At 36.8% G+C, this 27,001-nt stretch overlaps 2 protein-coding genes across 2 annotated transcripts in view; both read right to left on the reverse strand.

The window, feature by feature from the left end:
• Positions 1–27,001, reverse strand: part of LOC136030930 (uncharacterized) — a 72,834-nt gene that overhangs the window by 25,942 nt on the left and 19,891 nt on the right. The window lies entirely within an intron of this gene.
• The window catches only part of LOC136030929 (uncharacterized), a 39,167-nt gene continuing 20,068 nt past the window's right edge, over positions 7,903–27,001 (reverse strand). Inside the window, exon 2 of the mRNA XM_065710037.1 lies at positions 7,903–9,040. Within this exon, the coding sequence (XP_065566109.1) occupies positions 7,918–9,015 (1,098 nt within the window). The 5' untranslated portion in view covers positions 9,016–9,040 and the 3' untranslated portion in view covers positions 7,903–7,917. The remainder of the gene's footprint in view (positions 9,041–27,001) is intronic.

The following is a 27,001-nucleotide window of genomic DNA, read 5'->3' on the forward strand; positions in this document are numbered from 1 at the left end:
GTATTTTGACGAAATTCCGCCATTGTTCTCAATAACCACAATTCTAGGCTAATACCAACAGGGGTTTCAGAAAGAGACAGAAATCGCAGAGCGTCTTCTTTGGAATTTTCTAAATTTTAAAAATTAAGCTTTTACCCAATTCAGCTATTTGCAAAGATAACAAAATCCCCTTTTCTAGAACTTCACCATGCTTGGTAATCCGACTTTTTTAGCTGGTTAAAATTTGTTTCAATCTATACTTCTTTCATTTAAAGTAGTAAACAATCGGATTAATAGCGGTTCTTAAACGACCTCTGGTCGAACCAGAGGTTCGACCTCTGGGTCCAATATTTCCCTGCTAAGGTCAAACCCCCTACGGCAGAGTTTTTCATTATACCTTTCTTTTGAAAAATGTGAACAAAATATTTCAACTTTCGTCATTAAACGGAATGATAGACCATGTGGGAAAAAATACGGTGAATGTTCCTATTACCTGAACAATCCTTTAGGGTCATGAAAGTATTGTTAAGGCAGGACGGACTCGCAAAGAATCTTCCTATACCTCCCAAAACATTTGGAGTTTGCCTGACGTTCCTGAATTTGAGTTCCTGACGTCCCAAAACTCACCGTTATGGAGTTATTCCGGCCCAAATATCCTGTATTTACACATATAGAATTGCGATCATTTCCGTTTTCGTTGATCGGATATTTGAAATCGCGAATCTGTAACAGTTTAAAAACAAATTTGGGCTATATATTTGCAGATCAGGGGGGTGGGGGTAAAGCATAGCTTATATTAAATACGTAAACTAACCATCGCTGTATTTAATATATACTATGCTTTACCCCCCCCCCAATGTGCAAATATATATTAACTCCATTACGGTGAGTTTGCGGTAATTTTGCAAGAGAAAAGATGTTCAAAAAGTCAAAATGCATCTATTAACAATACTTTCATGACCCTAAACAATTGTTCAGGTAATAGGAACAATGACCAAAATTACCAACACATGGTAGCCTAACCTAAGACAAAGGAAAAAGGCATCGAGTGGTATGTTCACTTTATTGGTAAGTCAATGATATGAACTGCGAAATATTTACCCTTGTAAATACTGAATTGTCTAATAAAAAAATAAATATTGTAATCTAGGTTCTCTGGTTTTTAATCCTGACGTGAAGCTTCACATGTTTTTTTCCCGTATTCGATGCTTGGAAAACTATAAACAGGAGTCGATGCTTGGGGTTCTTTAATTGCATTAATAAAACCCTGTCTCTTATGGTAAGTCTATGTACAAACATAAACAGCCCCTAATTTGACCAGAAACAAAAAGGAAAGTATTTTTCCTTCTAAAGTTCTTTCCCTTTCAAACGTCTGTTGTTAACTGATCATAACTGAATATTGAATTCTTATTTCTTGGCGACCCAACACGAACGAAACACTTCGCAACTACTGAAGTGATTTCGCTTCTCACTTATTGCTGAGTGAACGGATTTTAATTCTGTTGTTCAGGTTACACATAAAGTAATGATTCACGCACGTCGACATGCAAACGGTGCACAGTTGTTTGGTCTATGGAGAGGGACCAGATGAAAGATATTTTTTAACTGATAATGAAAGAGGCTAAATGCCTTTTTGTTTGGGGAGGGGGATTTAAAAACGAACTTGAAACACTAAGTATTCTATTGTATTAGTGGCGGCAATACACTACTTGTGGGATGGGGAGATTTAAGGTGACAAAGAGGAAGCTGCAACAAGGCACGCAGCTAGGATACTTCAAAACTTCCCCAATTGTTACTCCAAAGCTACTACTACTACTAACAAGTCACTATTGCACCATTCCGCCTGAGGCCAACAGAGCTACGCACGTTCCTCCTCTATCCCTCTCTATTCAAAGCCTCCCTCTTTATACCCGCCCAGGAAGTTGGCATTTCCCTTAAATCTTTCCTTACGGCATCGTCCAATAAAATCAGGAAGGCCTAGTCTTAGTTCAAAGAAATGGGCCATATCTATGAAAAGTTCACAAAAGTAGCTTTTGAAAGTCCATCAATTTAAGGGCCCTTTGGAAAGTGGAGAATCAGTTGTAGGTAGTTCAAAAAATTAACACAAACAGGGAGGTAGTTCAGAATATACCCTTCGAGCTAAGACTTGGGTTCTAGATTCGTGATTTTCAACGTGTGGCGCACACCTCCCACCATTGAGACATGATAATATTTTGGTGGGTCACGAACAGGACGTTCACTTTTCGGGTGACTAGACTATGGAAACTTAATTTAAGAAAAAAATCCAGGCGAATGAGGTCGCATTCATATGCATTTGAAGAGCCAAAAATATGTACGATAGCATTGTAATGATGTCATACATTGTAAAAAATATGTTATTCAGACAATATTTTTTGCTAGTATGAAATATACTTTGAGGACGACCCATAAGCAAATACCAAGTTAATGACCTTTTGAGCTTCCTACATTTGAATAAATGTAAAATTTTGAAAACATAGTTTAAATATCACCAAGGGTATTAGAATTTTCGAAGCTCCCATTTGCTCCAAAGGACTCCTTAGGCCTCCCATTTGAATCATAGGAATGTAATTTCATAGAAAAGAATACGATTTATGGGCTAAAATAGCACAACTTAGCATAAGCACATCAGGGCAATTTCAATGTTAAGACAAATTATTGTAATTGAAATTATTTCTATAATTTCAGACAAACCCCGAGTTACAGAATTGAAATTTTCAAAAACTTTACAGCACAATCTTGGCCCATGGAAAATATTTTGAGCTTCAAGCTATGTTAAATTTTGATTTATAAAATCTTAAAGAATTTGGGAAATGTTTCTTAAGTTAAAAAAAAGAAACAGTTTAACTCTCGCTCAAATCCTTCGAGTTTGTATTAAAAATCTAAGTCACGGAAAACTGGGTTTAAAACCAAAACTAAAATAAAATATTATTTTTTCAATAGCGTACTTTTTAAAAAAAATCGCATACTGACCAATGATTTGCGTAGTGCAGGTACCAATCTTCAGATTTAATGGCTTCGGCTGGGAGTGCACAGTGCGGGGTTGGTGGCAAATCATCCGACGATTCCCGTGTTTTCCCCTCAAATTTCTCCAGGTACCCATTTAGAGCTGGGTCAACCAAGGCTGAGCTTACAGAGTCACAGCATTAGCCCCAGTTCCAAACTAAACAACCTGTAACACCAGGACTCGAACTCCTAGCCTCAGGATTTCAAGTCTGGGGCGCTAACCACTCGGCTAGGACGGCATGGCCTACTTAAGATAGTTCAAACATTTCAAAAATGAATGATCGTCTATCATGTATGCATACAATATTCCAGTTAGTTCTTCTCTCACCATTGCTGGAAAAAGGTAGTATTAGCCTTTAATTGGTGCTATTGAAAAGGAAATCTGTAAAGACAACAATTCCTACTTGATAATAAGCAGGAACACTATAGTACATTTTTAAGCCGCTTCCGCTATGCTTTATCCCCAAGCCCCCTAATATAAAAACATATAGCCCTATTTACATATTTTCAATGTGTTTCTTTTCCTCCTTTATTTCGTCAGCGTTGATTCATTTATTGGGTTTAAGGATTGAAACAAGAAAGGCGAATGGCAAATATATGATTGGGCTGCATATTTGCACAATAGGAGTGGGGTTTAAATTGTTTTACATTCTTACACAGCTTAATCTTGAGTGTTGGTGGTATATTGATTAAGCCAAAAAATATTATATCTTTGTTATAAAAAATTACCCTATATCGTCCATTATCAACTTTTCAAATTTGTACAGTCAAACTATTTGGATTGATTCGGAGGTCTTGCCCTTAACCAAGATGTTGATAATACTATATAAAGTTGTGATAATATCATAGAGGATTCTAATTATACCATAGGCATTTTGATAATATAGCACAAGATATTTGATAAATTTAGGCAAGATTTTGATAATATCACACAAGATTTGGTAATGCTTGATAATATTTTGATTATACCAGACACGATCTTGCTAGCCTCGTTCTAGATTATGATTAAATAAAAAAAAAAGTTTTTTTTAACTGAAAGTAAGGAGCGATATTAAAACTTAAAACGAACAGAAATTACTTCGTATATGAAAGGGGCTGCTTCCTCATCAACGCCCCGCTCTTTACGCTAAAGTTTGACTCTTTCTCTCAATTCTTCTTTTTAAAACAGTAAAAAAATTTAGAATAAAGAGCGGGGCGTTGATGAGGAAGCAGCCCCTTTCATATCCAAAGTAATTTCTGTTCGTTTTGAGTTTTAATGTCGCTCCTTACTTTCAGATAAATAACTTTTTTTTATTTAATATCTGAACGTTTTTGAATCAATGCATGTTTTGATTTTGGCTCTCCGCAGAGGAATAATTAAAACAAAATTTGTTTTTTTTTTGCTAAATGGCTTTCTCATAATTTTGATCGAGTGATTTTGAGAAAAAAAGAGCGGGGGAGGAAGCCTAGCTGCCCTCCGATTTTTTGGTTAATTAAAAAGGCAACTAGAACTTTTAATTTTTTACAAATCTTTTTATTATTAAGTTTTAATGCTGCTCCTTACTTCCAGCTGAAAAAAACTTTTTCATATTTATTTTTTCATTGTTTTTTTTTTTTACATAATGCTAGTAAATCCTGCGCTCCCTTCATGGAAATTTCTCCTCCCATGACAAATTCTCGATAGAAAGTTCCTCCAACATATCCCCCTCTTCTCAACCCCTCCCCCAAACAAAAAATCCTCCTGAAAACGCCTTTACACTTCCCAATAACCATTACTGTATGTAAGCACTGGTCAAAGTTAGTAACTTATTGCCCCTCCCACAGGGACTGTGGGGGAGTAAGTCGTCCTCAAAGACATACTTAGAAGGTTTTTCGACTATGCTGAATAAAAAGGCTATCTCAGAATTTTGATCCGTTGACTTTGGGAAAATAATTAGCGTGGGAGGGGGCCTAGGTGCCCTCCAATTTTTTTGGCCACTTAAAAAGGGCACTATAACTTTTCATTTCCGTCAGAATGAGCCCTCTCGCAAGATCCTAGGATCACTGGGACGATACGATCACCCCTGGAAAAAAAAACAACAAACAAATAAACACGCATCCGTGATTTGCCTTCTGGCAAAAAATACAAAATTCCACATTTTTGTAGATAGGAGCTTGAAACTTCTACCAAAGTGTTCTCTAATATGCTGAATCTGATGGTGTGATTTTCGTTAAGATTCTATGACTTTTAGGGGGTGTTTCCCCCTATTTTCAAAAAAACACAAATTTTCTTAGGCTCGTAACTTTTGATGGGTAAGACTAAACTTGATGAAACTTATATATTTAAAATCAGCATTAAAATGCGATTCTTTTGATGTAGATATTGGTATCCATTTTTTTAGAGTTTTGGTTACTATTGAGCCGGGTCGCTCCTTACTGCACTTCGTTACCACGAACTGTTTGATAGTAACTTGCGATATTTAGGTAATACCGGAAATGATTGTCATAATATTTTTAAACTGCAGACTTCGAAAATGCAAGCCAAAATTTTGTAATATTTATATGATGTAATTTTTTGATAGTATCGCGTAAGGTTTTGGTAATATTTCACATGGTTTTGATAATCTTGATAATGGCAGACATGGTTTTGATAGCATTATGTTAAACTTTATTAATAGGTAACATGATTTCGATAGCAACTCATTAGATTTCGGTCACTCATTAGATTACCTAACTGACGCCTTATGATTGTAGCTGCAAATATATTGTTAATGTCATTTATGATTTTGATAATACCGTGCAAGATTTTGTTTGTAACATGCAAGATTTTGATAACACCATGCAAGGTTTTGATAGTTTAGGTTATAATTTTCGTTATATAATTCGAGATTTTGATAATGTAATGCTGTGTACCACCATTACGTAATACCTTTGTGTGCACCATCATTACCCCATTCCCATTAAATCTAGCAAGTGACGTAAGATTATGTCAGTCCCAATAAATCTATCAAGTCACGCAAGATTGCGTCACATCCCACGTGTGCACCTTCATTGGGTAAAACCCATGTGTGTGGGGGAATCGGGGATTCCCTGCTCGACTAGCGGACTGTAACAGGTCCTATCACGTGGCAATCCCCTGCATCTCTTAGAAAATCCATATTACGCAACATGCAACTGTCTCTCTTGGTAAACACTACCTATTATAAAATTAAATAAAAAGAACAAGTTTTTAAACTGCAAGTAAGGAGCAACATTAAAACTTGAAAAGAACTGAAATTATTCTCTATGTGAAAGGGGTTGTCCCCTCCTCAATGCGCTGCTTTTTACGCTAAAGTTTTTATCGTTTCAAATAGTAGAGTTATGAGAAAGAGTCAAACTTTAGCGTAAAGAGCGGGGCGTTGAGGAGGGGATTATCCCTTTCATATACAGAATAATTTCTATTCGTTTTAAGTTTTATTGTTGCTCCTTACTTGGTTAAAAAACTTTTTTATTTAATTTCTGAACGTTTTTGAATTAATGCAGGTTTCAGTTTTTGCTCACCATACATGAAGAATTTAAACAAAATTTGAATATCAATTTTACTTTTTTTTTAACTAAAAATAACATAATAATAACCTATGTTTCATTTTTGTTCCAGTTATTTAAGAGTGTCTCCCAAATCACAAAGGCTGTTTAATTCGAATAATAGCCTTTTTTAAAAGTAAAAAGACTTTACCGGAAGAGTGAGCTATTGAGGAAAAGCAACCCCCTTAAATACGTAATATTTTCTGTCATATTAAGCTTTAATGTTGCTCCATACTTTAAGTTAAAAAAATTATTTATTTATGTAATTGCTGATCGTTTTTTAAATAATATTTAAATTCCTCTGTGAAAAGATCTTCCTATGTAACCCCTTCCACCGACTCATCCCCTCCCAACGTGAAAAAGTCCCCCTGAAAACGTCTGTACACTTCCAAAAAACCATTACTATATGTAAACAATGGTCAAGGTTTGTAACTTTCAGCCCCTCCCCCAGGGACTGTGGAGGATTAAATCGTCCCCAAAGACATAGTTATTATGTTTTTCGACTATGCTGAACAAAACGGCTATCTCAAAATTTTGATCCGGTCACTTTTGGAAAAAATGGGCGTGAGAGAAGGCCTATGTGCCCTCCAATATTTTTGGTCACTTACAAAGGACATTAGAACTTTTAATTTTCGTTAGAATGAGCCCTCTCCCGACACTCTAGGACCCCTGGGTCAATAAAGTTATCCCTAGGAAAAAAAATAAATATACATCCATGATTCTGGCAAAAAATACTAAATTCCACATTTTTATAGATAGGAGCTTGAAACTTCTACAGCAGGGTTCTCTGAAACGCTGAATCTGATGGTGTGATCTTCGTTTAGATTCTATGAATTTTAGTGGGTGTGCCTTTCTATTTTTTGAAATAAGACTTTTGATGGATACGACTAAACTTGATAAAACTTATATATTCAAAATCAGGATAAGAATATGATTCTTTTGATGTAACTATTGGTATCTAAATTCCGTTTTTTAGGGTTGCGGTTACTTTTGAGCCGGGTCGCTCTTTACGATAGTTGGGTACCACGAACTGTTGGACAACCAAATTATGTTTTGGCAGGGACTGTTTAAAAAGCCTTCCTATGTGTGTCTTCACAAAACTTCCTATGGCTGCCTTTCAAAGCACTTTGAGGTTTAATTGCTATTGGACTTTATTTCTTCTGGTCTTGAGTTTAAAATGCTATAATCCTTCTATTTCTTTGTAAGAAACTTCTTTTTCAGAACATTTCCTAAAAATTAATTTTTGTTTGTTTGGTTAGAAGGAAAAATCTTTTTTTTTAAATTCAATTTCAGATTTTTTTTTAATAATGCCAGGAATTCTGGTTCCACCTCCACCGAGATATTCCCCCTCCTGCGGAAATATCCTCTAGACAATTTAATCCTGGTGGAAACTTACCCCAGATAATTACGCATAACATCTTTACACATGAAATTGAGTCGGTAAGAAGAATGGGACGGTAAGAAGAATCCGTAGTGTCGTATATAAGCATCATATAAAACGTCGTATAAGTCATATAAAGTGTCGATATAAGCATCATGGCTAAAACGTTTATTACAGTCGCCACAGTGGGTGTAATCCGTAGTGTCGTAGTAACGACAACGATGAATACCGTTGCAACCAGTGGAAAAGTGGTAAGGAGGAGTAGAGCTGCAACCACAAACAGAACACTTTGGTACTCCGCCTTCGCAATAGTTTACAATCCCAGGCTTGGGCTTGGAATGTTCAATGATACAGTCTAATGTTTTTTCAAACATTAGTTTAAAACCATGAAACCTCTTGCTTAAGGACAATGGTTCAAGCATCTTTAGAACCTCTGATGCAGAAAATTGACGTACGTCAATCATACCCAGAATTTCTACTGCAATGCCAGACCGTTCCTCAGAATTTTTAGAGACCCACCCGTAAAAACTGTCCAAAAATGAATCCCATCTTTTGAACTTCCTTTCTTTCAAAGAGGAATAGACAATTTCGGAAAGCTGAAGAAAATCGTGGTTATCAAACTCTACAATAAAATCAGGACCTTTTCCCCCTTTCACAATAATCATAGCAATCTCATTTATAGCTATTTTCTTCTGGGCCTTGCAATCGTAGGTTGTAAAAATGAGCTCAAGTACTGTCAAGTCGTTTTCTTTAGCAAATTTATCAAGCAAGTGTTCCGCCATCATTTCCTTGATTCCCAGAAAATTGTATTTATCAATTACATAACTAAAGGTCTCCAGGGTAATTACACTCATATCAGGGATTCTGCCGTCTTCATAGCAACCAATAATAGCTTTCATAGCATTGACATCGACGTCATCGGCCACGACGATGTTTGTTCGCTTCTCGAGCATGTCGTGATCAAACATTTTACTAAATACGTCACTCGTTGCTGTTAAGAGGATCTTCTGGACCGTAATATTTCCATTTTTACATTGAATCGTAATAACCTGGCTATTTTCCAACTTCAAATTATCCAAAATTGCAGTAAGAGTTGACGTAAAGCTCATTGTTTTGAAGTTGTAGTCTGGGCTCCTGGAAGAAAAACAAATATTATAAGTCAGATTGGAGACAATTGTTAACCCCCTTTACTTCATGTCCCGTCTTTCCATAAATTTTAACTCTTCTCCCTTCTATTCCCTTCTCAATTTACAAGTTGATGTCTACATGAAGTCTTCAACAACCCATGAAATTTTCACACGACCCCTGCAAGCCGTTCCCGAAATGTTGCAGATATGGTATTTTGATGACTTGGATACAAATAGTATCTTCCTAAACAGCTTTACTCCTACCCCAAGTCAAAAATTTAGAGTCCGCTAGGGCCTTCAAGATCCACAAAAAGTTTTAACTTAATCTCCCAAGCTATCCCTGAAATATTGCAGATACGCTATTTTGATAACCTGGGTTCACATAATGCCATTGATTTCCCTCTCATCCCTCCTTCAAGTCAAATGTTGAGATCCAATTCCCCCCCCCCAAACAATCCAGACAACCAGCAACATGTGTTCCCACTTTATTTTCGTCTAAAATCCTACTATAAAATAATTGATGTTTTTGCATAATTTAGTGTCAATGCCCTAAGCACTGTGGGGTCATGTTGACCATGGAAACATACTTTTAGATCTTTCTGCTATTTTCAATCAAATAGTTCTCACAATACTGATACGATCAAATGGGTATTACGGGGATGCAAGAGGGGAAAATAAGGGTGCGAGGGACAATCTACCCTTTATTCGTTTTTGGCCTGGTAAAAAAGGCACGAACTTTTAATCTCCTATAGAACGAGCCTCTTCCTAAGTTTCTACGACGACGCCTTCCATATAGAGAAGTCGGAGGAAAAATAAAGCACGGGAGGAACATTATAATTTACTGAAACATTACTAATGCGTCGCGTTAACACCAAAATATGACTAAATTGTTAGATAAAAGGTCTACAAATAAAAAAAAAACTTACGAGTGGTATTTATAACTTACGAGTGGGTGATCGGATATTAATGAATTTTGATATTTAGAAGGACATCATGACTCAGAGCTCTTATTATAAATCCTGACCGGCATTAAGCCTCTGATTTTTCTTTTAAATCAATCTATTGACTCTTAGAATTTTGTTAGAGTTTATACCATATGAGCTCTTGGCTCTTAGCTCTTCGTGCCTCGTCACAAGTGCCATATGAGATCTTGGCTCTTGTTCGCTTCTTGATTTCGTCAACGTTGATTCAATTATTTGGTTTAAGCGTTGAAACAAGAGCGACACATGGCAAAATGCATGGGGAAAAATAATTTGGCTATTAATTTACACATAGGGGGGAAGGGGATTAAATTATAGCGGAAGTGCATTCAAAACGTGTTACCTACAATTTTTTGCATATTACCAAGTAAGAATTGAGTTTTTTAAAACAGTTATTGCTCAATCAGGGGTGTAGATTTCTATGGGGTAGAGGGAAACTACCCCCTCAAGCCCCATTTGCCTCCCCCTTCCCCAGCTAAAAATTAGTTTCATTAAAAATCTTGTCAAAACTAAGGTAAGCCTGCATAATTCAAGCATCTGAAGAAACGGGTTAGGATTTCTTTGCCTTTAAGGTACTATATGGCCCATTTTCCACTGTTATTTTCACTCGATTTGGGAAAATTTCCTTCAAATTTGACCCCCTCCCTCTTTGCCCCAGTATTTTGACGGAATTACGCCACTGTTTTCAATAACCCCAATATTAGGCTAATACCAACAAGGCTTTTGGAAAGAGATAGAAATAGCAGAGCGTCTTCTTTGGAATTTTCTAAATTTTAAAAATAAAGATTTAGCCTAATTCAGCTACTTGCAAAGATAGCAAAAGTCCCTGGTCTAGAGCTTCACCAAGCTTTGTTTACGTATAATATCTGATATTTGGAAGTATACATTCTTTTTTCGGGTAAAGGATTGAACTTACTGCTAGAGGATTTTCCGCAGGGAAAACTTTCCGTTGGGAAGCGTATTTCCGGGGGATAAAATTTTGAGGGGAAATTTTACATTGGCCTGAATTCCAAAACAAAATTCTTTTTATTATTTTAGGTTTCTCTTTGTAAACCTAATTTTACGCGTGGAGATGTTAAGGGTAATAGTCCGAGATAAATTTTTAATGGTATTGAATTGTCTAGACTATTTTTCCGGGGAGAGGAATATTTTTTCCTTGGAGGTGGAGCTGGATTTTCTGGCATTAAAAAAAACATTTAAAATAAAATAAAAGTTTTTTTTCCGTCTGAAATTACGCCTAAGGAGCAACACTAAAATAAACAAAAAATATTACATATATGAAGGGGATTGCCCCCTCTTTTTTTACGATTAAGTTTGAATTTAGTCTCGATTTTGTAAGAACGACTCCCGAAACATACTTGCAGTTTAAACAGAACAATGAGAAGCTTAAGTACTAAAAAACTTCAGCGTGAATTGTCGGGCGTTCAGAGGGGGCAATCCCCTTATTATGTTATTATTTCTATTCGTTTTAATTTTTACTGTTGCTCCTTGCTTTCAGTTAATTTTTTTTTATTAAATTACTGGTGCAAGTTCATGTTTGCTTGCCGAAGAATATTCATTAATTTGGAGAAATCATTCCACTTGTTATTGTTGTGTATGCGATTATTGCCTTTCTATACTTTATTTTGTTGTCTTTCTGAAAATAAATGACATAAAAGTCTTGTTTTCGGGCTAAGAGAATAAAGCAGCAAAGATAATATAAAGCCTAAAGCAACAAAGTTTCAGAGTATAATTCAGCCTATTTTTTTAGTTTGAACACAATTTTGAGGTTTTGCCCGTAATATCAGCAAAAATCGCTTTTAGCTGAAGTAAATCGAATTAGCTGAAGTAATTTAGCTGAAGTAAATCGTTTTAGCTGAGTACAGGATCGTTCCGATCTTGTACTCTGGCTCTAAAACCTACTCTGTTAAAAACTTGATTACCCAATGTACAATGCCACTGCTACTAGCTTCATACTTTTCATGTATTCTTCAAGAATTTCAACATCAGGAGAAGTTAGCCTTGGTTTTTGCAAAGCATCACATACGTTAGCAAGCTTTCCAATTTTGTGACAATCCATCAAACGTTTGACACTGTCATACTTTGAGTGCCACCTGGTTACCACAGGTCTTATAAGCTGTTTGTCATATACCTCTTTCACAGCATCAGCAGCTTTTGAACTCTTATTCACGGCATCCCAGAGAGCAATACACTTCAAAAAAGCGGCATGGTACTGCCTCTTATGTGCAATATCACAAAGGGATTTTTCAGCATCGGTGGATCCAAGCAGGTTAAGTGTGTGGTTGACACACCTGAAGCGTGGAGGAAGTTGGAAATACTCGGGGTCGTCATGAAAATGGAGTATATCTCCAACGTTTGTAAAAGAGAACGAGCCATTCTGGCCTGCTTCATCTTCATTTTCTTTAACTTTTAACTTCTTTCTTTTTATCAACTACAATTTTGTACCTGGTAAATACGCCATTCAGTTGTTAAGCAATTCTGCCATAAGTGTATGAGCCCTTGAACCAGCAACAAGCAAGGACATACGATTTCCATTTCAAATCCCCGTTGAGCAAGTGGGCAGTCATTTCCTTTTAGCTTTTGTTGTTGGCAAACCAAATGTGTGTTGTCAGCGACATGTAGTCGGTGAGTTCAAAATCACGAACCATATCTTTAATGTACTTCAAAAACTTAGCTTCAATTTGCAGAGCGAAGGCTTTTCTTCCTGGAACCTTTGTATAAGGTGCAAGACCTGCTATCAGATTTTGAATGACGGCTTCTCAACAGTGTACGGGGGTCGCATCTCGTCCACAATGTAGTCCAGTGCGAAAGAATTCACTTTTGACTGTGTCAGTTTCTGCGGTCTTGCAGCAAAGAAATATCCCTTAACTTTTTTAGAAGGTGAGCAATAATCAGGGCCAGCATTATCTTCAGCTTCAGACGAACCCGAAAGTGAGCTTACAAGTTCACTAGCCTCTTTACTACTTGATTTCCTTTTGTTCTTACTGTTTATCACATTTATCACACAAAAAACTGTCCATTCAATATATATATGGTAGTTCCGCCATGACTGCGTCCTTTTTTGAAATTTCGTGCCGGACCAGGAGCCGCTGTTCTAAAGGACTAAAATCCAATCATCCACTAATATATAGGAAGTTCAATTCATCGCATCGCCCTGCGTCATGTCGGTATAATTTTTCTGTACCATGAAGAAAGTACTTGAGTACTTAAGTACCCTTAAGTACTCAAATTTTTTACTTAAGTAAAAGTATTAAGTACTTTAGAAATTTTTTACTTAAGTAGAGTACAAGTACTCATATTTTTTACTTAAGTAATTACTTAAGTACTTTTACTTAAGTATTTCCTAACACTGCTTACGATATCCTCCCATCCAAACCAGAGACAACTTGCTTTTTGTTTGGTCCTAGACCAGTGGTTCCTAATCAAGTTTGGGCCATTCCCCACCTAGGCATTTCTAAAATTTGCATGCCCCCCCCCCTGATTGTTAAATCTTGCTGCTCAAAATTTTACTTGTATTCACCCGAAGGAAGCTCATAAGGTCACAGTGGTCCCAATTAGGAGGGGGCAGGGGGCACGCCTACTGGATTTGTAAAAGACCTAGTTACTTTTATTTGATTGCTATTTTGTATTTTAGCAATGTGCTATATTGAGCTAGCGAGACTGAAAGACCGGTTTCTTGTATTGTTTATCCACGTGCTTTTAATTCTTCAGATCCATTAAATAGCACTGCTACTTTTCTTACGTTACTTAACTTACGTAACGAACTTTTATATTTGTGTATATTTATTACGTAATATGAAGGGGTTCACCCCATCGTCAATACCGAGCTCTTCATACTAAAGATTGAATTTCGTCCCAAAAATTTAAGAATGAACCCTGAATCACAAAGGCCGTAAAATAGATAGTTGAAATTACTAAAAATATTTTAGTGTAGAGAGCAAGGTATTGTGGAGGAGACGAGCCCCCTTATATACTTAATATTTTATATTTGTTTTAAGTTTTATTGCTGCTCAATATTTCCAGTTGAAAAAAAAATATTTATTTTCTCATTATTTTTTTTATATAATGCTAGAAATTTTGCACCCCCTTCACGGAACTCTTTCCCTCATGATAAATTCTTTCAGAGTAAGATTCTCCCACGTAACCCCCTCAGCCCAACCCACCCCAACGCAAAAATATCCCCCTGAAAACGTATATGCACTTCATAATGACCAATACAATATGTAAACAATGGTCAAATCAAAGAAACCCTCGTGATAAATTCTTCCAGAGTAAGATCCTCCCACGTAACCCCCTCCGCCCAACCCACCCCAACGCAAAAACGTCCCCCTGAAAACGTATATGCACTTCATAATAACCATAATAACCATTACTATATGTAAACAATGGTCAAAGTTTGTAACTTGTAACCCCCCCCCCTCCCCGGGGACTGTGGGGGATTAGGTCGTCCCCTAAGACCTGAGACATTGTTATTAGGTTTTCAACTAAGCTGAACAGAATGGCCGTCTCAAATTGGGATCTAGTGAGTTTGGAGAAAAATGTGCGTGGGAGGGGGACTAGGTTCCCTCCAATTTTGTTGGTCCCTTAAAAAGGGCACTAGAACTTTTTAATTTCCGTTAGAATTTGCCCTTTCGCGACATCCTGGGACCACTGGGTCGATACGATCACCCCTGGGGAAAAAAACAAACAAATGAACACGCATCCGGGATCTGTCTTCTGGCAAAGAATACAAAATTCCACATTTTTGTAGAAAAGAGCTTGAAACTTCTACAGTAGGGTTCTTGGATTTGCTGAATCTGATGGTGTGATTTTGTTAAGATTCTATGACTTTTAAGGGGGTGCATCCCCCAATTTTCTAAGATATGGCAAATTTTCTCTGGTTTGTAACTTTTGATAGGTAAGACTAAACTTGACTAATATATTTAAAATCAGCATTAAAATGCAATTATTTTGATGTAACTATTGGTGTGAAAATTCCGTTTTTTAGAGTTTCGATTACTATTGAGCCGGGTCGTTCATTACTACAGTTCGTTACCACTAACTGTTTGAAACCTAGTTATTTCTTCACTCTTCATTTTGAACAAGGCAGTAATAGCTTGTAATTGGCGCTATTCAAAAGGAAACATTAAAAAATGATAGAAATGTCAAAATAATAATGTGCAGAAAAATTATGTTTAACACAGTTTTAAGCCGCTTCTACTATGCTTTATCACCGAGCCCCCTAATGCAAAAATATGTAGCCCAAATTATATATTTCCCACGTGCTTTTTCACTTTTTGATTTTGTCAGTGTTGATTCAATTATTTGGTTTAAGGGTTGAAACAAGAGTGACGCATGGCAAAACACTAGGGAAAAATATAATTTGGTTATTAATTTGCCCATAAGGAGAAGGGTAAAGTGTAGTGGAAGTGCATTCAAAATGTGTTAACTACAATTTCTACATATTATGAAGAAAGAATTGTGTTTTTTAATATAGTTGTTTCTCAATAAGGGGCGTAGCTTTCTATTGAAGAGGGGAAATTGCCCCCTCCAACTCCAGTTTTCCTCCCCTCCTCAGTTAAAAATTAGTTTCTTCGAAAATATTGTCAAAACTAGGATAAGCCTGCATAATTCAAGCATCCAGAGAAACGGACCAGGATATTTGAAACGGACATAAATATTTGAATGTGAGGAAGTTTTTTTTTCTCAAGAGAAGGTTGTTCAAAATCAATGCCTTAGCTTGATTTGAAAAAAATTGGCTCCAACCTTCTCCCCTCCCCCTTTTCCCAACTTTGCCCCAGGATTTTGACAAAATTTCCCCACTGTTCTCAATAACCCCAATGATAAGAATTTTCTAAATTTTAAAAATAAAACTTTTACCTAATTCAGCTACTTGCAAAGATAACAAAAGCCCCTTGTCCAGAACTTAACCAAGCTTTGCAATCCAACTTTTTTTTAGCTGATTAAAACTTTGTTTCAAACTATACTTCTTTCATTTTAAGTAGTAAAAAATCGCATTAATAACTATTCTTAGCTACTAAGGTCTTTGCGTCGGCCCTGCAGTGTTTTGCTAAATCAAGGTTCAATCTCTGGGTCCCGTATCAAATAGTTCGTGGTAACGAACTGCAGTAAGGAGCGATCCGGCTCAATAGTAACCAAAACTCTAAAAAATTGAATTTTGATATCAATAGCTACATCAAAAGAATCGCATTTTAATGCTGATTTTAAATATATAAGTTTCATCAAGTTTAGTCTTACCCATCAAAAGTTACGAGCCTGAGAAAATTTGCCTTATTTAGGAAAATAGGGGGAAACACCCCCTAAAAGTCGTAGGATCTTAACGAAAATGACACCATCAGATTCAGCGTCTCAGAGAACCCTACTGTAGAAGTTTCAAGCTCCTATCTACAAAATTGTGGAATTTTGTTTTTTTTTGCCAGAAGACAAATCACGGGTGCGTGTTTATTTGTTTTTTTTTTTTTTTTGTTTTTTTTTTCCCAGGGGTCATCGTATCGACCAAGTAGTCCTAGAATGTTGCAAGAGGGCTCATTCTAACGGAAATGAAAAGTTCTAGTGCCCTTTTTAAGTGACCAAAAAATTGGAAGGCATCTAGGCCCCCTCCCACGCTCATTTTTTCTTAAAGTCAACGGATCAAAATTTTGAGATAGCCATTTTGTTCAGCATAGTCAAAAACCATACAAACTATGTCTTTGGGATGACTTATTCCCCCACAGTCCCTGGGGGAGGGGCTACAAGTTACAAAATTTGACCAGTGCTTACATATAGTAATGGTTATTGGGAAGTGTGTTCAGTAGGATTTTTTTCGTTGGGGGGAGGGGTTGAGAATAGGGGGATAGGCTGGGGGAGCTTTCCATCGAGGAATTTGTCATGGTAGAAGAAAATTTCCATGAAGGGAGCGCAGGATTTACTAGCATTATTAAAAAAAAACAATGAAAAAAGAAATATGAAAACGTTTTTTTCAGCTGGAAGTAAAGAGCAGCATTAAAACTTAAAACGAACGGAAATTATTACCCATATGAGGAGCTCACCTCCTCCTAATACCCCAGTCTTTACGCTAAAGTATTTTTAGTAATTTCAACTATTTATTTTACGGCTTTGGTGATTCAGGGGTCATTCTTAATGAATTGGGACAAAATCTAAGCTTTAGTGTAAAGAGCGAGGTACTGACGAGGGGGCGAACCCCCTCATATATGTAATAAAAACATGAGAATACAAAACTACTTTACGTAAGCTAATTTATAAGTTACGTATATCTTTTACTAAAAAAAAGATTCGTAAAAAATTAAAAGTTCTAGTTGCCTTTATCTTAATTAACCAAAAAATCGAAGGGCAACTAGGCTTCCTCCCCCGCTCTTTTTTCTCAAAATCATTCAATCAAAATTATGAGAAAGTCATTTAGCAAAAAAGTATATAATATTAAACACATTGATAAATTAAATCTTTCGAAAATTTATAATAGCCTAGTTGTACCTCATCTCCTTTCTCTTTGTCCGGTTTGGCAGTTTTTTAGTGAACCTCAGAAACTATATGTTCGGAGAGTATATTTTCGTTATGCTAAATTATTCCTCTGCGGAGAGCCAAAATCAAAACATGCATTGATTGAAAAACGTTCAGAAATTAAATAAATAAAAAAACAAGTTTTTTTTAACTGAAAGTAAGGAGCAAAATTAAAACTTAAAACGAACAGAAATTACTTCGTATATGAAAGGGGCTGCTTCCTCACCAACATCCCGCTCTTTACGCTAAAGTTTTTTACTGTTTTAAAAAGAAGAGTTGAGAGAAAGAGTCAAACTTTAGCGTAAAGAGCGGGATGTTGGTGAGGAAGCAGCCCCTTTCATATACGAAGTAATTTCTGTTCGTTTTAAGTTTTAATTTTGCTCCTTACTTTCAGTTAAAAAAACTTGTTTTTTTTTATTTAATATTATACTGCAATGGGGAGGCAGTCCATAATAGATAACACAACTAGAAAGATGTTGCTCGATCTCAAAAAGACCCCTGGAACAAACGAAACCAAGTTTAGTTATCCATCAATAAAAATCCAGTGCAATACTGTGTCATTTACTAGGCTATAATTTCCCCTATGGTGCTACTCCACAATATCATCTTACAGCGCTGTTTGCCGTCGCAGTTCTAGCTAGACAAACTCGTGAAAGACCAACCCTGGTGTTGCAATGAGGAGAAGAACAGTTTTATTTCTGGGGATAGGGACGGAGGAAGGAGCTTATGAGAACATTACCTAAAATTATATTGAATCCATTGGAACATTTATGAGGCCTGGCTGCTTATCTTGTAATTAATACCAATTAAATAAATTAGGGGCGATATATTATTTTCTTAAAAAGAGTTCTTAAAACAGAATCTTAAAAGGGTTCAACCCAAAACTGTTAAAACTTAAGTTTTGTAAATATTATTTTAGGTGACACAACAGAATGACTTTATTTTATTCTATTTGCCAATTTCGACAGCTTTTCTTCTTAAAAATTTGTCTATAACGATGCAAGCTGTAGTTGACCAAATATCTTATAATTTGTGTTGCATTTAAAAGAAAGTATATTTATCGTGGCACATAATGTGTGTCTTCGTATATCAATAGATTGATTTAAAAGGAAAATCAGAGGCTTAATACCGGTCAGGATTTAAAATAAGAGCTCTGAGTCACGATGTCCTTCTAAATATCAAAATTCATTAAGATCCGACTAACCACTCGTAAGTTATAAATACCTCATTTTCTCTAATTTTTCCTCTCCCTTGAGCCCCCCAGATGGTCGAATCTGAGAAAACGACTTTATCAAGTCAATTTGTGAAGCTCCCTGATATGCCTACCAATTTTCATCGTCCTAACACGTCCAGAAGCACCAAACTCGCCAAATCACTGAAAGCCTCCCCCCAACTCTCCCAAAGAGAGCGAATCCAGTACGGTTACGTCAATCACGTATCAAGAACATTTGCTTATTCTATCCACCAAGCTTCATCCCAATTCCACCCCTCCAAGTGTTTTCCAAGATTTCTCACTCCAACTCCCCCCAATGTCAAAAGATCTGGTCGTAATTTGAAATAAGAGTTCTGAGACATGAATTCCTTCTAAATATGAAATTTCATTAAGATCCGATCACCTATTCGTAAGATAGAAATACCCCAATTTTCACGTTTTCCAAGAATTCCGGTTTCCCCCTCCAACTCCCCCCAATGTCACAGGATCTGGTTGGAATTTAAAATTAGAGCTTTAAAGCACAATATCCTTCTAAATATCACATTTCAGTAAGATCTGGTCACCCTTTCGTAAGTTACAAATCCCTCATTTTTCTAAATTACCCCCCCCCCAACTCCACCAAAGGGAGCAGATCCGGTCCGGTTATGTCACTAACGTATCTTAGACAGGTTTTTATTCTTCCCACCCAGTTTCATCCTGATCTCTCCGCTTTAAATATTTTCTAAGATTTCTGCCCCCCCCCAACTGCCCTTCCAATGATGCTGGATCCGGTTGAGGTTTAAAATAAGAGATCTGAGTTACGAAGTCCTTCTAAATATGAAGTTTCATGAAGATCCGAACACTCCTTCGTAAGTTATACGTCATTTTTTCTAATTTTTCAGAATTACCCCCCCCCCCCAACAGAGCTGATCCGTTCCAATGATGTAACACGTATCTACGACTTTTGCTTATTTTTCCCACCAAGTTTCATCCCGATCCCTCCAATCTAAGCATTTTCCATGATTTTAGGTTCCCCCCCCCAAACTGCCCCCCCCAATGTCGCCAGATCCAGTCAGGATTTAAAATAAGAGCTTTGAGACACGATATCCTTCCAAATATCAAATTTCATTGATATCAGATCACCCGTTCGTAAGTTAAAAGTACCTCATTTTTTCTAATTTTTCAGAATTAACCCTCCCCCCACTCCCCCAAAGAGAGCGGATCCGTTCCGGTTATGTCAATCATGTATCTAGGACTTGTGCTTATTTTTCCCACTCCAAGTGTTTTCCAAGATTTTAGTTTTAGTTAGGTTTCGCCCCTCCCAACTATCATTTATACGTCATTTTTTCTAATTTTTCAGAATTACCCCCCCCCCCCAACAGAGCTGATCCGTTCCAATGATGTAACACGTATCTACGACTTTTGCTTATTTTTCCCACCAAGTTTCATCCCGATCCCTCCAATCTAAGCATTTTCCATGATTTTAGGTTCCCCCCCCCAAACTGCCCCCCCCAATGCCTCCAGATCCGGTCAGGATTTAAAATAGCAGCTCTGAGGCACGTTATCCTTCCAAATATCAAATTTCTTTAAGATCTGATCAGCCGTTCGTAAGTTAAAAATACTTCATTTTTTCCTTTTCTTTTTTCCAAATTAACGGGCCCCCTACTCCTTCCAGATGGTCAAATCGAAAAAAAGACTATTTCTAATTTAATTTGGTCCGGTTGCTGATACGCCTGCCAAATTTCATCGTCCTAGCTTACCTGGAAGTGCCTAAAGTAGCAAAACCGCGACCGACAGACTGACAGACCGACAGACCGACATTTGCGATTGTTATATGTCACTTGGTCAATACCAGGTGCCATAAAAACGTAGATTTTAATGAAAAACGATGGTTTCCAAAATTGATCCATTAAAAGCTGTACTTTATCCTGAAAAGGGGAGGGGATAAACGCCCCAATATCAAGGATAATTCTATTTTGCTGTGGAAAGCACTCTCTTTACAGAAAAAAAAAATAACAGAACAATTGCTAATTACTTCAAAGAGGGTAAAAACTTAGACAGAAAATGGGTTAATGATTGGGCAGTGACTTGACTGGACAATTGCGTGCTGTAAAATCCCCCCATAAAGGCATAAATTCCTGCCTAACATTTTATCTGATGTTTCCACTTTGTATCCCATCATGGTTGTAGCAGTTGCTGCAACATAGTAAAAGTAAACTACAGCCCTGAAACCCCTCGAAAATGGCTTCAAACCAGAGTACGAATTGCACTATTGGAATCAGTATGGTTAAAAATCTAGGAAAGCGTAATTAGAATCCCCCACCTTGAACAACGAGGAAAATAACTTTTTTGCATGGGTAGAAATGATGTCTTCTTTTTTCTTATATACAAGCACTAGTAGGTTGCCTAAACATCAAAGAGTGATGGGTAACGGCTTAATAGAACTGAACTTAAAATGTATAGTGTCGTTTTTAAGTGACGAAAAAGATTGAACGGCAGTTAGCTCCCCTTCCCAGAAGGCTGCCTTCCCTTAAAAGTCGTTTGATAAAAATTTTGAGATGGGTGTGTTTTCAGCATAGTATGAAGATCCAATAACTATTTTTTTGGTGATGACATGATCCTCCAAAGTTACCAAGATAATATGCTACACAATTATAGTTCCACAAAAACCAATAGATTAAATTAGATTTATAGACTTTGAATTAGGACGTCAAAAGTTTAAGTTCTTGAGGAGCATTTTTTTTTTTGTTCAATCCTGGTTTTGCACCTTCGACTTAAATATTTTGAAAATCTGTGTTTGCTAAAACTGACTACTTTGGTTTTTAACCAATACTGTCTTCCCTGTTACACAGCAAGATTACGATTAACTACCAAAATTTGAGCGATTTTGAGTTCTTTTTTATGGTAATTTCAGGAAAAAATAGCTTCACTGTATTTTAAATTTTTGTTTTGTTTTAACGTTTCGGAAAAAATAATTAAGTTATTTAAATTTGTTTGAATTAAGTTATTCGAAGTTATTTGATTTGGAAATAATAGTTCAAATATTCCCCTTAAAAAACTTTAGAAACTCAACCGATGCCGAGACTCGCAAAATGTCTTTGAGGCACCGAAAAATCTGAAGAGAAATGTTGAGCCTCCCGTGCTATGTCATGATTTGAACTAAAACACTGACCAGGGCTGTGGCTGGCATTTACCCCCCCCCCCTCTCTTATGGATGGTTGGTCTAAAATGACTTTTGACTTATGAAAAAAAGACTTGAACTCTCAATATCTGATCTAAAGCACCCTCCGAAGTTTTTGAGACCATGAGTTTGAGGTGTGGATGAGGAAGGAACAGTCTCCCTTTACTTTCATAATAACAGGGTGAACCATAAATATTCCCAAAAATCCTAAAGGAGTATATATCAATTTTGCATTTTTATTCATTTTTCGAAGTTTGTTTTGTACCCCTCCCCCTTGAAACCCCAACAAAATCTTGGCTACGGCCCTGGGGATTATACATCACGTTCTATCTCCACCCTCCCCTCGTCTCTCCCTTAGAACAATTTTTTTACTTATCTGATGGCTCAATGAGAGCAGGGTTTTTTGGCATTAAAATGCGTCCTCTGAGGTATCTCCCTCCCCAAACTACATAACAATCAGAGATCCCCCTTGTAGAGGTTTAAACGCCTTTTTAAATTCTGTAATCCCTCCATTACTTATAGATTATATTTGTTATTCGGAAATATAAGGACATTTTTTTGCTGGGGAGATTTTGCAAGAGGGGGCTGTCTGGGGCAATTTTTTGGGGATAATTTTCTGTCAGTGAGAATGTATTTTCTGGCAAAAGAGGGGGTAAAGTCCTAAAACCGACCAAGATATGTTTTATTTATTGTATAAAATAGATGTAAACAAACAAATAATTAAAGATGGACTGGACAAAATCACAAAAAAACTTCATTTAATTTATGTTGCCATTTTTTTGTTGGCACAATAGAATTTTTTTTTAATCATTACTTATTTGAATATTTAATACAGTTTCTATTGAAGGAATAAATTTAGATCCTGCCGTGGGAAACGAGTACATGGCCAAACGTCAAGTGTGGAAAATCTTGAATTTTCATCATCTTTACATCAGTGGCACCATTTGGGGGGGGCAGGGGGGGCCATGCCCCCCCTGATTTCTGGAGGGGCCCATTTCAACCACGTAATTCTTTGTTTATTCGTCCTTGTTCTACTTTTTTCTCTTTTTTTTACCGTATTTCTACTGTGAATTATTACTAAATAGCAAATTCAAGATACTCGACGATTATTGCATTTCAAGAAAGTATCCTGTTTTTGCCGTTCTCCCTAATTAATTTATGGTCACCCTTTTGGCAGGGGTTTGTAAAGTCCTTTCTGGGCTCGGAGTACTTCTGTGACATTGAAGTCTCTCCAGTGATTAATGAATCCCGTCAGTCGGCACATTTATGTGTAGGCTAACATCTGGAAAAGAGGGTATCCAGACCAGGGTGTCATTCCAGTTTTGTATTTAGTTTCTCGTTACCCTTCATCAAATAAAGAACCGTGAAACAGTGTTGAGTTGTGTTCAAGTTCAAATCGGATCATTGAAACATGAGTTCATCCGGTGCGAGTGGTGCAAAAAAAAAGGAAAATAAAAGCCCAAAGGAAAGAAGAAGAAATAAAGATGCAACGACGATTGGCTTCGTTTTTCAAACCGACTGTAAGTAAATCTACCACATTTTAAATTTTATAAGCCCTCTCCCGATGTCTTGGCCCAATGGTTCGATATGATCACCCCTGGGCAAAAAAAATAAATAAATAAACACGCATCCGTGATCTTTCTTCTAATATGAAGTACAAAATTCCACATTTTTGCAGATAGGAGCTTGGAGCCTCTACAATAGGGTTCTCTTAATACGCTGAATCTGATGGTATGATTTTATTATGATTATATGAGTTCTAAGGGTGTTTCAGCCATTTTTTGAAAATCAGGCACATTTCTCAGGCTTGTAACCTTTGAAGGGTAAGACTAAACTTAACAAAATGTATTTAAAATCAGCATAAAAGTTTAGTTCTTTTGACATATCTATTGGTATCAAATTCCGTTTTTTAGAGTTTCGGTTACTATTGAGCCGGGTCGCTCCTTACTTACAGCTCGTTACCAAGAACTGTTTATAAGATAATGCTCAGACAAATCTTGTTGAGTTTCTTCTTTTGAAGAGGAAAGATAGAACAAAAAGTGACAAAGATAAGAAATTTCAAACCGAAATAAGGTCGAAATAAGTTTTCGACCCCATGAATTACTATGGCTAGCTTCAGTTTACCTTGCTTCAAAAAGTGTTTAATCACCCGACAGCAGTACTCGTGCATCATATTTTGTGTTTATTGATTCTAGGTTAAAATATAGAATCAAGGGAATGATAGCTTTGCAAGGTAATCCTACATAAACAAAAAAATAAATAAAGAAGTGTATCACAGAAACCTATAAAACCTATAAAAACCTACAAAACATAAAATTGAATAGCACATTGGACTTAATTGAATGAAATAAAAAAGACATGTTTTTTCAACTGAATGTAAGAAGAAACATTAAAGCTCAAAACGGATAGCAATTTTTAAGCATATGAAGGGGTTCACCCCCTTGTCAATACTCGCTCTTTACGCTGTTCAAATTTGGTTCCAATTCTTTAAGAATGACTCCTGAATCTCAAAGGCCGTTTGATTAGAATAAATATCTCTTTTGAAAGTACTAAAAAAAAAACTTTAGCGTAAAGAGCGAGGTATTGACGAAAGGGTGAACCTTCTCATATGTAATAATTTCTTTTCGTTTTAAGTTTCAATCCTGCTCCTTACTTTGAGTTGAAGAAACTTTTTTTTATTTAATTTCTTATTCTTTTTTTAATAATGCTTGGAAATTCAGTGCCCCCTTGATCGAAAATTCAGCTCCCCTATGAAAAGTTTCTCCATGGAAAGATCCTCCTGCATAATCTCCTCTGCTCGAGCTGCCCCCCACCAGAAAAAAACTGAAAACGTCTGTATAATTCGCAATTACCTATACTATTTATAAAAAAGGGCAAAGTCCACAAATTGAACACCTTCCCCCAGAGACTTTGGACAATTAAGACATCTTTAAAGACATATTTATTAGATTTTTCAAATATATTAAACAAAATGGCTGTTTCAAAATTTTGATCAGGTGACTTAGGGTAAAAAGAGGGTGGGATGGGGCCTAGTTGCTCTCCAAATTTTTGGTCATTTGAAAAAGGGCACTAGAACTTTTAATTTACCTTTGAATGAGCCTCTTGCGATATTCTAGGACAACTGGGTCAATACGATCACCCTGGAAAAAAAATAACACGCGTCCTTGATCTTTCTTCTGGCAAAAAAATCCAAAATTCCTCATTTTAGCAGATAGGAGCTTGAAACTCCTGCAGTAAAGTTCAGTGGTGCGCTGAATTAAATGGTGAGATTTTGTTAAGGTTATATTACTTTCAGGGGGGGGGGGTGTTTTTCCCTTTTTTCGGACATAAGACAAATTTTCTCAGGCTCGTAACTTTTGATGGGTAAAACTAAATTTGATACAACTTATATATTTGACATTAGCGTACAAATCTGATTCTTTTGATGCATCTATAGGTATCAAAATTCCGTGTTTTAGTGTTTCGGTTACTATTGAGCCGCGTCGCTTTTTACTTGAAGTTCGTTACCGCGAACTAATTGATTATAGCTTCGTAGTTGAATTGATTATGTTTTTTGTTGTTGCTTGCTCTAAATTTTGTGTTGTTTTCTATGTTAATTATGTACAATTCACGTCCTAGTTCTTATGGCACTTGATATCTACCAAGTGACATATAGCAATCGCAAATTCTGTTGGTCTGTCGGTCCCGGTTTTGCTACTTTAGGCATTTCTAGGTAAGCTAAGACGATGAAATTTGGCAGGCGTATAGACCAGATTAAATTAAAAATTGTTTCCCTGATTCGACCATCTGGGGGGAGTGGGGGGGGGGGGGCGGTCAAATCGGAAGAAATAGAAAAAATGAAGTATTTCTAACTTACCAACGGGTGGTCGAATCTTAATGAAATTTGATATTTAGAAGGATATCATGTCTCAGAGCTGTTATATTAAATCTGTATCGGATTTGGTGACATTTGGGGGAGTTGGAGGGGGGACCTAAAATCTTGGAAAACGCTTAGAGTGGAGGGATCAGTATGAAACTTGGTGGAAAAAATAAGCAGTTGTCCTAGATACGTGATTTACATAAACGGAACGGATCTGCTCTATTTGGGGGAGTTGGTTGGGGGAGGGTTAATTCTGAAAAATTAGACAAAATTAGGTATTTTTAACTTACGATGGAGTGATCGGATCTTAATGAAATTTCATATTTAGAAGGACCTCCTAAATCGGATCTCTTACTTTAAGTTCTGACCGGATCCAGAGTCATTAAAGTGGGGTGGGATTGGGGGGGGGTCTAAAAACTTTGAAAACGCTTAGTGTGGGGGGATCACGATGAAACTTGATGGGAATAATAAGCACAAGCTATAGATACGTGATTGACATAATTGGAACGGATCTGTTCACTTTGGTATGAGCTCTAGCAAAATTCTAAGAATCAATAGATTGATTTAAAAAAAAAATCAGAGGCTTAATGCCGGTTGGGATTTAAAATAAAAGCTGTGAGTCACGAGGCCCTTCTAAATATCGAAATTCATTAAGATCCGATCACCCACTCGTAAGCTACAGGACAGACAGAAATTCTGTCGTACGGACAGAAATTGCGATCGCTAAATGGCACTTGGCCGAAGGGCAAGTGCCATAAAAAAAGAATACTCAGCGACCTTTTCTTTGATACTTCGAATAACTATCCCATCTGGATGAAACTTAATAATTTACAAGAGGACACATCCAAGTTGCAAATTTTGTCGAGTATTTAGTAAACTAGAAATATAACTATCGGTGAAGTACTGGTAAAAGAAGTAACTGGGACATCACTTTTAATTTGTTTTTAATTAAAACTTGATTACTCTGTAGGATAGTGATGCTGGGACATCAAGGGACAACCCATCGGCAACCGAAGTTTTACCGACAAACGAGCAGACCCTGGACGTGAGACACATTTCTGAGGAGACAAACCTGCGCGAACCACAAACGGAGGAAATGGCTTCCAGAACGATCAGTACCGATTTGTCCGTGAACCCGTATGATAACCCCTGCCAACCAGTTTTGACTGACTATCCCGCCACTACCATCGGGAATCGCACACGAAAATTTAACAGCTCCTATTTCTTGGCATACCCATGGCTCGAATATTCGAAAGAAC

The sequence above is a fragment of the Artemia franciscana genome, chromosome 9 (genome assembly GCF_032884065.1).
Source record: "Artemia franciscana chromosome 9, ASM3288406v1, whole genome shotgun sequence".
NCBI classification, from domain to species: domain Eukaryota; kingdom Metazoa; phylum Arthropoda; class Branchiopoda; order Anostraca; family Artemiidae; genus Artemia; species Artemia franciscana.